General features: G+C 34.9%; 2 protein-coding genes across 2 annotated transcripts; one reads left to right on the forward strand and one right to left on the reverse strand.

Annotated features, from left to right (window-relative positions):
• Positions 1-913: 913 nt before the first annotated feature.
• On the reverse strand, positions 914-6,141 carry LOC123194827 (telomere repeat-binding factor 4-like). The gene is made up of 6 exons (XM_044608261.1): positions 5,863-6,141; positions 4,829-5,049; positions 3,623-3,707; positions 2,765-2,848; positions 1,235-1,514; positions 914-1,145 (listed from the first exon to the last, which is right to left on the reverse strand). Exons 1-6 carry the CDS (start codon positions 6,010-6,012, stop codon positions 1,111-1,113), a joined length of 855 nt encoding a protein of 284 aa, XP_044464196.1. The 5' UTR covers positions 6,013-6,141; the 3' UTR covers positions 914-1,110.
• Positions 6,142-6,315: 174 nt separating this feature from the next.
• Positions 6,316-14,161, forward strand: LOC123194826 (lycopene epsilon cyclase, chloroplastic). Its single transcript, XM_044608260.1, has 11 exons — positions 6,316-6,808; positions 6,942-7,113; positions 7,343-7,478; positions 7,583-7,693; positions 8,286-8,388; positions 8,516-8,653; positions 8,737-8,844; positions 9,880-9,976; positions 10,061-10,189; positions 13,169-13,301; positions 13,835-14,161. The coding sequence occupies exons 1-11, from the start codon at positions 6,518-6,520 to the stop codon at positions 13,998-14,000; spliced, it is 1,584 nt and encodes a 527-aa protein (XP_044464195.1). The 5' UTR covers positions 6,316-6,517; the 3' UTR covers positions 14,001-14,161.
• The last annotated feature ends 156 nt before the right edge of the window (positions 14,162-14,317 follow it).

Consider the following 14,317-nt stretch of genomic DNA (forward strand, 5'->3'; position numbering starts at 1 on the left):
TAAAACTTAGGCTGGAGGAAAATTTTAGTTTTTAAAGTTTAGGGGGGCAAAAAGAGATAAAATTTTTAGGCGTTAGGGTTATGTTAAATTTAACCGGTCATGGATGGATGTTTGGTATTTCCATAATTAAAAAGGGGACATTTGAGAAAACATCAAACCTTGAGTGGAAAATAGTCGTTTGGCCTTTTTTTTTTCTTGACCTTTCTCATTTCTTAGCTATCAAAAACACCCGGGAGTTGGTAAATTTGGCCATTATCTTGCAACATTGCCCTCACCGACAATATTGATCGATCATGATTTGATTGGATTTGCCTAATTCCATCAAATTGAGAACTTTGGTATTGATGTTGCATGAGATCAAAAGGAGAAATTATCATAAAACTTGTTGCCGCTTGCACGAGTCTCAAAGCTTAGACATAAACAATCGTGGCCCTACATGAGTTCTTGAGCCACAACCCATGCCCTCATATTTGCCAACTCCCCCTTGACATTGCACTCATGGCATCCACTTGGAGGGTGGAGTCACCTTAGCCACTGCTGCACACACACCAACCATTGAAGGCACCAACAACCACCTTCAAACAGTAGCCACCAGATTTTTCACTTTAACCACAACTTCTAATTTATTGTAGTTTCCTTTCCCATTTCTCATGTAACCCCCACCTTTGCAATGGTTGAAAATTGAATCCAATTTGAATGTTAGTCTAATCGATCAAATCAAGGATTGACCCAATTGAATATCTATTTATGACATTAAGACTGAGAATTTAAGTTGACAACATATGTCCCAACCCCTTAAGTTGCATAGTTTTCTCCAGCATGGGTTTTCAAAGTTGCAAATTCCTCCTGCATCTATATATTTGACCCTAACCTAACTCAGAATCATACAAATCACTTCAAAAAGGACAAAATCTGACTATTTTAAGAGTTACAGTATAAACTTTATTTAGAAAAATGAAAAAAGAAAGACCTTTTATTGTATTTGCACCCCATTTGAAAAGTTTAATGGAGCAAATGATTACCATAAAACCAGCCATGTAAACATTAAGCAATATTTACATATGCTAATTGCATTTGCAGGAGTCATCTCTCTAAGCCATAAGAGCTGACTCAATATGCCATAAGCACAACTTCACCTTGTGAACCTGTTATAAAAAAAAAGAAAGAATGAATTAATATAACATAGAAATGCAATGAGAAAAAATTTAAGCAAGAAAGTAACTTCCAATATTACATTTCTCAAAAATCTCTTTGGCCAACTGAAGCAGTGAATCTGTGTCTTCAGCCATCCTTGAAATCCTTTCTGCCTCTTTAACTGCTTCAGCTGCCACAAAAGACTTGTTTTCAGCATCAGCAATCTGACTGGCTGCAGCAACAGCCGCTGCTTCCACTGTATTTGCAGAGGATATATGGTTAATGCTCTGCAATGGCCTAGGCCTGATATCCTTCTGCTTTGGAATAGGTGTTTGTGTTCCTGACACAGCAGCTTCCTTTAACTTGAAGCAATTTTGGACCTGCAGTCCAATCATATAATAACTAGAAGGTTTAGAATTTCATCCTTGGCTACAAACTGAAAGATATGGCATTAGATTTGTTGTGCACAAAAGCCAGCTGATGGTATTCATTTCCACAAATTCCATAAACTTATTTCCTTGTTCATCACAGTTCGTTGCTTAGCATACATAGCTGCAATAGATTGTCAAGCTTTACCAAGAAAGAAATGAATGCTGCAGATCACTAGAAACCACTAGTAATTCTGTGTATTGGGAAGGCCTTGTGGACATACATGAAGAAGGGATTCTATGTAGCTTCTCTCCATTTATTATTTATGATGGGGGAGGAGATTTGGCACCAGTAGAGGGGTGGACTGCCAGTAGATAAATAAATTATCGACTATATTGCACCATACCTTCATTATCCCTATCTTCATCTAGGATTTGGTGAAGCAAAAATGAAGGATGTCACAAATCAAAATTAGGTCTCAAAAAATATAATGAATACATTGCAAAGGCCCATGATTTTTGTAGATCACTTAGTAAGTTGGAAAAAAAATCAACATCCTATTCTATACATATTAAACAAAGGAAATTGTTACTCTTCTATAAGCATCAATAAGCAATTTCTTGTCAAGCCTTTATTCTAGCACCAAATTTGGAATTAACTTGTTAAGCAGTTCATTGTGGGAAATCAAATATCCATTTAGAGGAACTAGTGGTCTTGCTAACGTCCTAAGGTTGGATTCACCTCATGGTCTATTTCAGAGATCAGAGACTTTTGAAGGCCATCATCAACCTCATAATGTGTCCTCCAGTTCCTAGCTACAGGGATTTTGGACAGAAAAAGATCTTATATGATACATGTTTTCAACTCTAATGTTGAGTAACTTCAAGATGGAATATTAGGTATTAATTGCTAGATTTAGATCATGACCCAGATCTTCTCATCTTCAAAAATATTTTTTGCTACTATCAAGAGGCAACCAGAAAGTTAAAGGTACTTTATAGATCCTAAACAGCCCTGTACCAAAGCAAATAAACAACTTGATCTAACATGATAGACCACCATAAAAGGGGATACAATAAAAATAGGACAAAATCACTCATTAAATTACAGAAGAAACAAGAATGGAAAGAAAAGTATCAGTCACAGTCATTGAACTTGGGCAATATGGCACTATTCATTTTTGAAAAATAAAAAAAGGAATGAAAAGTAAGATAAGTATCATTGTAAAAAGAATCAGCAATTAAAAGAAAAAGGCATTAACCTTTTCAAGTTTTTCTTGCGCAACCAACCTTCTCAGCCTTGAACTTAACTGCCTCCTGAAATTTTGTGGCACCTCAAGCCTTTGCTGCAAAATGTATCAAAGAAAGAAGAAACTTGTCATTTGAATATAACATTTTCTTTCCCATTACTTTGTTCAAACCTATAAACCAGGATTAATAAGTTATGTGAAGATGTTGAAAACCCGTAAAACCTTGCAAACGGTAAGATTGTAGCAAATTATGTATCTCACTCAAAACCTATAAGTGAACCATTGTTATAATTCGGTTTCCTTTGTAAGTCTTTAAAGAAGCTGGAATACACTATCAGAAAAGCAAGAAATCCACATTCATTACATTCATATTTCAGGTATCAGCTATCCTTCATAATCTGCAATGCATGACAATAAAATTGTTCTTTATGTGCTTAGATGCAAGATATTTTATTTTACATTTTGAGGAAGCTTTCTGGGTCTGGCAGAGAACTAATAGGTCAAGCATGATCCCAGAAACCCTCCGAGTGAAAGATAAAACCTTTTGGGCAATTATGAAATATCAATATATAATCTACTATCTATGAGATTTTCTAACAAGCTTAAAGGGTAAGACAAACCATTATACACAGAAAATTCAGTTACACTTCAAATTTTAAGGATAATTAAAAAACAATATCAAATCAAGGTGGAAAGACAGGAGACAGTACAGGCAATTAACCTAACTCTATTTTCATATGCCCATTAACATTTTAGTATCCAGGAACAGCTTTTGATTCCTTGTCCAAATATATTACATCCTGCGGTAAAATATTGATACACACCCAAAAAAAAAAAAAAAAAAAGAGATGAATGAAAATTCAGTCACACCTCAATAAAGCTGAGAATTGCAGAAACATCAGATCCATTGGGCTCTTTCAAGGTAGAAATAGCTTCAAAAATCAATGCATTGTACCTGGGAGATTCAGCACTTATTTCAAACACCGTATAATCAGAATAATTAAGAACATCTGGTAGGATGACAATCATTATTCTGAACTATTTATTTGACAACTTAAATTGGCACTATATAACATCGTCTGACATGTTATATACTAATATCTAATACCTGTTTCAAGAGTCAGCACACTGGAACATTTTAATCCATTAATGATGATGATGATAATAACAAGACAGCCTTATCTTTGATGATTTGTATGTGAATAATTTCACAATTATCAACAGCAAGTTGAGATAAATAAGAGAAACCATATATTCAACAAGAAGATGTTGCAATGTCACTCTAACTGCTATGTCAGAGTTTTATAATTTCCTAGAACATGATTTCTTAATATTACTAGCATAATTTTCTTGTATGTTCAAGCTGAAACAATGTCACTTACGGATGTTGTTGAATTAAAAAGTAAAAAGAATAACAGATTAAGCAAAGTATTTTGGAGTTTTACAGACCATCTGTTTCCAGGAGAAGAAATTGTTTTTGCCCATTGAAGCACCAACCCTATAAAATAATGGCATACAAATGCACCACTTGTTGAGCCTAATCTGATAGTTGAACCTATTTAAAGTTTCTTGTTGATTTGTATATAATTTCAAGGGGGCATTCTTAAAAAAGTGTGCTTAACACATGCATATTCTACACAAAACAAGCTTAGCATGAAAACATTTCTATTTTTATTTTTAGTGGCAGATGTGGAAAACAAAACAACAAGGAAGACCATCAAATCACAACATATGATCAATGCATTTCCTTTTCCATGTTCTTCAAAGCATAAAACCGCAGTTCTGCACCAATGCCAGGGAATTTTGTAAAGCTATTCTGATTTCTATAGGAAAATGATTATATTTTTCCAGTCTCCTAATCCTCACAAATTTCGAAATAACTTGTCAATGATAAAAATAGAGTGCAGATGCAAAAGGAAGACAATGATGAAACTGTTCACGTTATTCCATTTTTCTTCTTAAAACTTTTTGCAGCTCCCTTTGACACCCGAGGAGCAAAAAGAAAAAGAAACATGTACACCACCAAGAAAGACAAAGCAGAAAAACAGGGAAAAATTCATATTGGTAATACAATACTTTGGTGCACAGCTTCTAGCAGAATCATCAATGGTTGAATCTACTGATGCATCAGGCACCGCTGCAGTAGCAGTAGCAGCAACAGCAGTAGTAGCAGTTGAAGTCTGTGGAGTAGACAATGGTGCAGCTGGAGCATCTGAACCAGCTTTTGGTTTTAGTGTCCGTGATTTTTCCCGAGGACCTTGTAAGCCAGCACTAACACTCATATTCCGCCATTTATCCTATGCAAGAAGACAGCAATAAAATCATGAGCATAATCCCAAGTTATGGACATGGAATAAATCAACTAAGCTAGATGCACCAAGCCCTGACTTTAGTCCCTATCTCACTTCTGACATAGAAAGACATTAAACCGCACTTTACTGAATGGAACTAACTGACTTGTAGAGAAACTAAATCTGGCTAATTGCTTCTTACAATACTCTAGTGGTGGGACATGGTCTAGTTCCCTTCTTCCATCATCATCTTTGTCAAAAGAAATGGTTCAGAGGGCAGTTCCCATCCCCAAACTTGCTGAAATAAGCAGAAGAAAAGAATGACCTCTTGAACACTTCCAAATACATGAATGTTTCTTACCAAACAATTTCTTCTACTTCAAAATCCAATAACCAATTACATCTTTGCACATTATATAGTTCATATCAAATGTACAGCTCATTCAGATCACTATTTTAATTTATAACTTAAAAACCTGATATCTTTACTACCGTTTAATGAACCAACCTGTCTTGTAAATTGGTTTTGTTGCAACTCCACAGTTCTTAACCAGCATAACAGATGCCCCATAACTGGAGTAAATTGTCCTACCAATTAACAGCTTAAAAAGCTTAAAATCAACACCAAACAGTTCATAACCTCACATAATCTCCTTTGAACAAGAAACATCTTCAAACAGCATGAAAAATTTCAACTTTAACATTGAAATCCCTCTTCTATCCATAAAAAATATAAGTAAATAAAAAAATATTAATTTTAGATATTAATGGAATAGATGGGACAATAATTAAAAAAAAAAAAATCAATAAAGGAGATACCTTGAGATCAATATTAGAGCGGGAGAAGAGGAATGGATTAAACTCGGGATCTCTCTGTATGTTCTTCCACTTGCCTGTTCCGTGTTTGGCTACTCCTGCTCTAAGTGCTTCTTCTTCCTCCGATGTCCACTTCTGCTTCGGATTCCCCATTTTCCTCTCTTTCGTTTGGTTACTGTTTGCGGAGGCTCTGTTTTGTTTTTCTCTTTCTCTTCACGGGCGGGGGGAAGGAGGGGAGATTTCGGCTAAACGACACGTCGTTTAATAGTTTAGTGTTTTACTAACACGGAGCCGTTTTGAAGTATTGATGACTTAAATGGTAGCGACAACGCCCTTTTCGATAGGAGTTGCTTTTCACGAACACCCCGCCAATACATTATCTCCACGTGGCAGTTAAGGGATGACAGTTTAAACAGCACAGCAAATTAAAATTCACAAAAAACTGCTTCCCTATCCAAAGCCTCGCTCAAAACTCTTCGCTTTACACTCACACATCTGAAGCGTTTCAGAAAAGAATCCAAAAAACACCAAACCAAAGTTCACACAATCCGCATTTTCACTAACATTTGACGCTCACAGCAATGACTTGAGCATCTCGCTTCTTAAAAAGCCGAGGAATCAGAAGAAGAAAAGCAGTACCTTAAAGAAGAAGTCACAAATGGAGTACTGTCTTGGGGCTCAAAATTTTGCTGCAATGACGGTGTCTTCTTGCTCTACATGGCGGATTCGAAGAAAAACATTTATAACCAAGCAGAATCTTATAAGGTACCAGTTCAGTTCCTTTAAAGTGAGAGCAAGTAGTGTAAATGCAGGGAGAGAGAGTTGCGTAGCTGTGGAAGAAGATTTTGCTGATGAAGAAGATTATATAAAGGCCGGAGGCTCCGAACTTGTTTTTGTACAAATGCAACAAAATAAGTCCATGGATAAACAGTCTAAATTAGCAGATAAGGTTCCACTCTTCTTCCTTTCGTTCTTGTTTAATTTCCGTAGAGGTTTTGACTCGTCATTCTTCTGACGATTATATTGTTCTAATGTTCTCTTTTACAGTTTTTAAGGTTAGTCTTATTTATTTATTTTTGCAGTTACCTCCAATATTGGTAGGTCATGATGTTTTGGATTTGGTGGTGATTGGTTGTGGCCCAGCTGGGCTTGCTCTGGCTGCAGAATCAGCTAAGTTGGGATTAAATGTTGGACTTATCGGTCCTGATCTCCCTTTTACAAATAATTATGGCGTTTGGGAAGATGAATTTAAAGGTACCGATATTTTTTGTATTGAGATTTATCATTCAACAACTTACTTTATAACATTTTCGTGTTTGAAACTGCAAACAGTTTCCGCATTTTAAAGTTTAGTACTCAAATTGCTACTCCTGCCAAAGAATCATATTAATTAAAAAATTTGTATGTGTCCACCAACCTGTTCTAAAACTCCTTTCCCTGCTTGAATTAAATGTAAGATGAATATAGTGTCTTATGCTTACAGATCTTGGACTTGAAAGGTGCATTGAGCATGTTTGGCGTGATACAATTGTATATTTGGATGATGGTGATCCCATTTTGATCGGTCGTGCTTATGGACGAGTTAGTCGACATTTGCTCCATGAAGAACTGTTGAGGAGGTGGGATTGCTTGAAATCAGTGTTTTTATTTACTGTTGTTTTAAACTCATTCATGTTCGTAAATAGTGAATTGTAGATATATAATCTATATTAATTTCCTTTAGGTGTGTCGAGTCAGGTGTTTCATATCTTAGCTCAAAAGTGGAAAGGATTACTGAATCTGCAAGGGGTCATCGTCTTGTAGCTTGTGAACATGATATGGTTGTTCCCTGCAGGTATGATAGGGTATTGTTGTGCTAGTCTTCACAGATATATCTATTCATATAAGTGAATCATGTGAACTCTGTCAGAAATATATATTGGGTTTACAAGTGTGAAGATTGAAACTCATATTACACAAAACCAATTAGCTTGTGTTAAAGTCCAATTCACACACTTATATATTACTCTCTTATGTTCTATTCATTAGATGTGAGACTCTTTTTTTTTCCTTTTTATTTAAGTCTCCAACACCTCCGCTTAAGTGCATTTAGGTTGTTAGACCTACCGTTTGACTCAGCCGGTTTTTGGCTGGGTGTATTGTCACTTGTATCTAGGAACACTTAAGCTTAGGCTGTTAAACCCGCCGTTTGGTTTGTGCTCTGATACTATATCGAAAATATATATTGGATTTACAAGTGTGAAGATTGAAACTCATATTACACAAAACCAATTAGTTTGTGTTAAAGTCTAATCCACACACTTATATACCACTCTCTTATGTTCTATTCATTAGATGTGAGATTCTTTTTTTTTTTTTTTAATTTAAGTCTCCAACAAACTTTAAGTAATATGACCTTGCCTCAAGTTTTGAATGTATCATTATAGGCTTGTCACTGTTGCTTCTGGGGCAGCTTCAGGGAAACTCTTGGAATATGAAGTGGGGGGTCCCAGAGTTTCTGTGCAAACAGCATATGGTGTGGAGGTTGAGGTAGGCTTATATGGTTTGCCATCTCAAATAAGTTGCTCCTCCTGCCCTCAATCAGATGAAAGGTTTTGCAATTGTTCAGAGCTGCAACGTTTTGATTATTTACCATGAATTTGTGTTGCAATTCTAGGTGGAAAATAATCCATATGATCCCAGCCTGATGGTTTTCATGGACTACAGAGATATCAAACCAGTTTCCTGTTCAGAATTTGAATACCCAACGTTCCTTTATGCCATGCCAGTGTCATCAACAAGAGTTTTCTTTGAGGTTTGTTCACCATTTTTCACTTTAATATATAATTTTCAGTTGTAACAATTATCTGCAAACTGTTGTGCAAATATGAATCACAGGAAACTTGTTTGGCTGCAAAAGATGGCATACCTTTTGATGTGTTAAAGAAAAAACTCATGACCAGGCTAGACAAAATGGGAATCCGAGTTTTAAAAACTTATGAAGAGGTAATTTTTATTATCAATGTATGATAATTTTTCCAAAGTATTTTATTTCTTTATTCTCATTATTTAAAAGCCAAACAGGATTCTACCCATATCATATATAAGAAAATTTATGTCTAGTTTTTCATTCATCAGAACTATCTGTTCTGAATTCATTTCAAAGATGCAAAAAGATATCATCCATCCACCCACTAATGTGGTTTGGGCATTGTTGTTGCCAAGAGTTGGTCCTTTTAGTTTGAGTCAAATATATTGAAGTATGATGAGTGGACATTAACCCTAAGAGCTCATAGGAAGTGACCAAATGATAGTATTTGGTTACAAGATGTCAATTCATGTGTATGAACGTATTTAATCAATGAACTTATCACATAATACAAGCACACTTATTTAAATACAACAGCACACACGTGGATCTAACCTTCAGTCTGACTTAAAACTCCATATTATATAACCATGACTGAGAAAAGCTTAGATTCATGTTAAGTAGCACACAATTGTATTTATTATCCATAAGCATCTATGAAATTGATTCGCTTTTGTTTCAAATATCGCTTGTTTGATCAACAAAATCTTGAATTGTCTAAATCATTTTATTTTGATGCACTTTTCTGTGTATGATTTTTTAAAGTTGACAGAGTAAGCTCTATCATTGAGATAAACTTTTAGTTATAATGTAAATCAATGGAGTAAAGTGGTTTGCTTTCATAGTTTGGCATTGATTGAGGATTTTTTTTTATTCTGATGCTTCTAAACATTAATGAATTATCTAGCACTAAATGCCAGATGTGGCATCTCCAATAGCTAATGCATGCTTTATAGCATCTCATGCCTACATTCTGAATTTCCAACAGCGCAAAGAACCTCTGTTCTTAGTGACAATTTTTAAATAGATTGTAAAACAATTTTGTATTTTTGAGATCATGGATTTATGAGTAATCTTTTTCTTGTGAAATATAATATTGTATTCCTTCTTTAAGATAATGATTATCTGGGTGCATAAGATCTGAGGAAGCAGTTTATGAATGCATTATGCAGGAATGGTCTTATATTCCAGTTGGGGGTTCCCTACCAAATACAGAACAAAAAAACCTTGCATTTGGTGCTGCCGCTAGCATGGTTCACCCAGCCACAGGTGCTAGAAGAAATAGTTCATTCATGTTTTCTGGTATATTCAAACTTAATTGTGTGAAGTCTTTTTCTTCCTGTTATCAAACAGGGTATTCAGTTGTGAGATCACTGTCAGAGGCTCCAAATTATGCTTCTGCAATTGCAAATATATTGAAACAGGATCATTCCAGGGGTAGGCTTGCTCGTGAAAGAAGTACTGAGAATATATCAATGCAAGGTACTAATCAAACTATCAATTGAGATGTTCATTTAATATGAATAACTTGTGTGGTTATGCAATATTAGCAATTTAAACATAGAGCAATCTGAGCTCATAGCTGTACTTTTGGGAAATCCTCAAATTATTTCATAGCTCAATTCCACTGATATCAACTTGCATAAACAGTTCTCTCATGGTGAACCTCACCTTATTTATGAATTCTTGTGCTTCCTTTTCTTGGCTTCTAAGATAAATGACTATAGTTTGGCTTGGGGAACTTGGAACCAACTAGTGGATAGAATATTTTAATGTTGCACAAGAACAAGTTTTTAACTGCCTTTCTGGTTTGGGACTTCTCATCTTTCCCTTAATTTGTTTTCAGTTTGTGGTCGGTGGAGCCATTTATAACAGTATATTGTCTATATTGTGGATAGGTAATTCTGAATGTGGTTCTGGGCTACCTACACACTAAAGAGATATCTTGGATTACAATAGAATGAATTTCTCTGGTGTAGGGAGCTGCAGATGTTGCTGGTTTATTTAGCATATTGTTGTGAGCTTCTCCACTTAGCTAATAAGGTTCTACTGGTGCTACGGTTTTTTGAGAGGTTTAAATAATTAACTTCAGTATGAATCGCCAAGCTGTTCTAATAATTCATTTCTCTCTGAATCACCAAGCTGTTATAATGAACTCTGGTTGATTTTGTTGGCCCATTTTTGTTTGTTTCCTTCTATGTTGCCTTTAGAGCAGAGATTCTTAGTCACGAACTGTTGTCCCTTCTCAAATAACCTCCTTTTCTAATGATGAAGAATATTTTACTAAATTTCTTAGTCAATTTTATTTGGCATAAAATTTTATAAGATATATGAATTTGTTTTAATTAAATTCTGGAAGTTGAAGAAACATTTCTATTTGAGGAAGAATATCTTTGCTTGTCTCTATGTGATTCATAGGTAAATTTGTAAATAGAGCTTGTTAGGATTCTAGTCCATTATTCATGCAAATGATAAACGAACACAAAATATAGTGAAAAAACAATAATTTTATTCAGGAGTTACAAACGAAAAACTGGATAATTTGAAGAGTTTAAAACCTCCTATTTTCTGGTTATTTGTGGAATCAGAGATCTCTCATAGTTAGCCCTAATGTTACTCAATTTCTATAATTTTTCTTCTTTTTCCGTTCAATAACCTGATTATTTTTTTTATAATAAAATTTAATTTATAGGATAAAGACAAGTGTCCTCTACTCTAATATTACTCTCTTTGAAAATCACTTTGACCTCAAAGTGGGGAAATTTGTTTTTATTTTTTTACATTTATATTTATATTTTTTTTGGGCTAAAACTTTTTGAATATAATACTTCTTTTTATTATTATTATTATTTTTTTTCCCCTTGCTATCTATCCATTTTTTTCTCTTTTTTTAAACCTTTTTTTTTGACCTTTTTATTTTTTTCGCCACTTGTCCAAACACTTTTTTTTCTCCCTTTTCTCTTTCACCAACTGTCCAACTCCTTTTTTTTTCCCAATGTCCATCTATCTTCCATCCTCATTTTCCGTCACTAGTCTCGCCTCCAATCGCAATATTAACTTTTCGATGACCTTTCATCTTCCGTTGACAACTTCTAGACTTCCATCTTGCTGATTCATCATTCTCCCTTGCTGATTTGTGCTCCAACCGCAACGCTACCATGCCTTTCTATCTTTCTAGCATCGTGTCAGATTCTTTCATTTTTTCCTAGGCCAAAGGACTTTCCCACCCAAACTATACTGAACTCTCAAAGTTTTCTCTATTAATTTTAAAAATTTCATTTATTCACTCATGACCATTTAAATTTGTTAATTTTAAGGGTAAAATCGTCATTTCATATTTAATATTAAAAATAAATTTAAATATGATTTTATTTCCCCCATAAATTTAAAAAACTAACTTTTCTCCCCTAAACTAAGTTTAAAAAAATCACATTACCCCCTTAGGGTTTAGTTTCAAAATCCGTCAGCCCGCCTCAACTCTTTCCCAACCCATTCGACGTCAAGAGATGTCGTCTGGGAAGAGAAATCATCTTTCCACTAGTCTTCATCGTCTGGGAAAACAATCATCTTCCCAGATGACGTCTTTCGACGCCGAATGGGTTGGGGTGGAGTTAAGGCAGGTTGTTGGAGGAAGGGAAACTGTTGGGAGGGAGAGACGACCGACGATGGCATCAGAGAAAGTGAACAGATTTTGAAACTAAACTCTAGGGGGGAAATGTGATCTTTTCAAACTTGGCTTAGAGGATAAAGTATTAGTTTTTAAACTTTTAGGGGGAAAATTTAGATTAAATTTTTAGAGGTTAGGGTTCCTTTAAATTTAACCGATTATGGGTAGATAAATAATATTTTCAAAGTTAACGGAGGGAACTTTGGGAAATCAACATACCTTGGGTGGGAAATAGTCCTTTGGCCATTTTCCTATGACTTCTTGATTTCTCCACCATTTTTTAGTGTCGATTTGTCTCTGTCGCTAGATCTCAGGACTCTAATACCATTTTGTTAAGATTCTGACCCATTGTTCATGCAAAATAGTAAACAAATACAAAACAAATTGAAATAATAACGATTTTATTTGTAGAAAGGGTTACAAACAATAAATTAAACAATTCGAGAAATTTAGAGCCTCTCATTTTCTAACCATTCGAGGCACCGGAGACTTTCCAACATCAGCCCTAAGACTACCCAAATCCCATAAATTTTATTCCCTTCACTATTTGATAACCAAACTACCATTTTTATAATAAAATCTAACCTATATGACAAGAACAAGTGTCCCCTATCCTAATGGAATTTAAAGCAAGTGCTCACATATTTATGAGCACGTATTTGAAATTATTTTTGACATTAGATTTGGTTGCTCCACCATAACCCTTCGATTATCATTAGGTAAATTGTACTAAGAGCTTTGCATGTAATTGGGATGTGAAATTAGTTTTTGATGATTCTTTTTTGTCTTTTTAGCTTGGAATACTCTATGGCCACTAGAAAGGAAGCGTCAGCGAGCATTCTTTCTCTTTGGACTGGCACTCATTTTGCAATTTGATATTGAGGGCATCAGGACATTTTTCCATTCTTTCTTCCGGTTACCCAAATGGTAGAAATTAATGCTTTACTTTTATTTCCTATAATCATTTTTTGATTGATGGTTTTACGATGCTTCACTAATTATTGTATTTTCAATTTAACAGTTCAGAATTTTGATTTAACACATGAGCATCATGTGAAAACTTTAATCTTAAATTCTTAGATGTGTAGATCTGTCGTCTTTTCTGCACAAGCAAGTCATTTTAAAATACATACAATATGAATAAAAGTATCAAACTTTAATTTACCTTGTGCATGGTAGGTATTCAGCACATATAGTCCCTGTTGGATTGGTTTCATATTCAAAATCTGATTTTATAGCAGAAACTCGGTTAATCACCTGATTTAAGCTTGTATAATATGTAAAAGTAGTCCCCAATAATATGCATGCATGATAGCAGTTGACATTGTAGAAGGTCATTAGAAAGTTTGAAGGCAAGTATAGTTAGTATTAGTAAATTAATGTATCTGCTAGTTAAAATTGTTGGGTGGTTTGCTTTCCATCTTGATCTTGTGATAGTGAATTGTATATTTTTGCTCCAGGATGTGGCAGGGATTTCTCGGGTCTAGTCTTTCCTCAGCTGACCTCGTTCTATTCGCCTTGTACATGTTTGTTATAGCTCCAAATGATATGAGAAAGTGTCTTATCAGACATCTAATGTCGGATCCAACTGGGGCAATTATGATTAGAACATACCTCATGATATAGTTACTATCTCCTATATTTCATCCCTTGTACGGTTCTATATCGGATTGCTGGAAGGAGTGTGTACATTTATATGTATATATCATACCCAACCAGGATGATGCAATAATTTGTGATGCAAACCCCTCTTGTTATGTCAATATAGTTAAGATGCTATTCTACCAGGATTCATTGTTGTGAGCTTTCAGAGTTTATGCATCGATGTAATACATAACAGCTGCTCACAGTTTGATTATGGCAAAGAAAAGGCCTAACAGCTGTCTCCCACTGATAGCCTTATAATACATGAAGCGCCCAGCTTCACATAAAACACAATGCTG

This window comes from Mangifera indica, chromosome 13, assembly GCF_011075055.1.
Source record: "Mangifera indica cultivar Alphonso chromosome 13, CATAS_Mindica_2.1, whole genome shotgun sequence".
Classification (NCBI taxonomy): domain Eukaryota; kingdom Viridiplantae; phylum Streptophyta; class Magnoliopsida; order Sapindales; family Anacardiaceae; genus Mangifera; species Mangifera indica.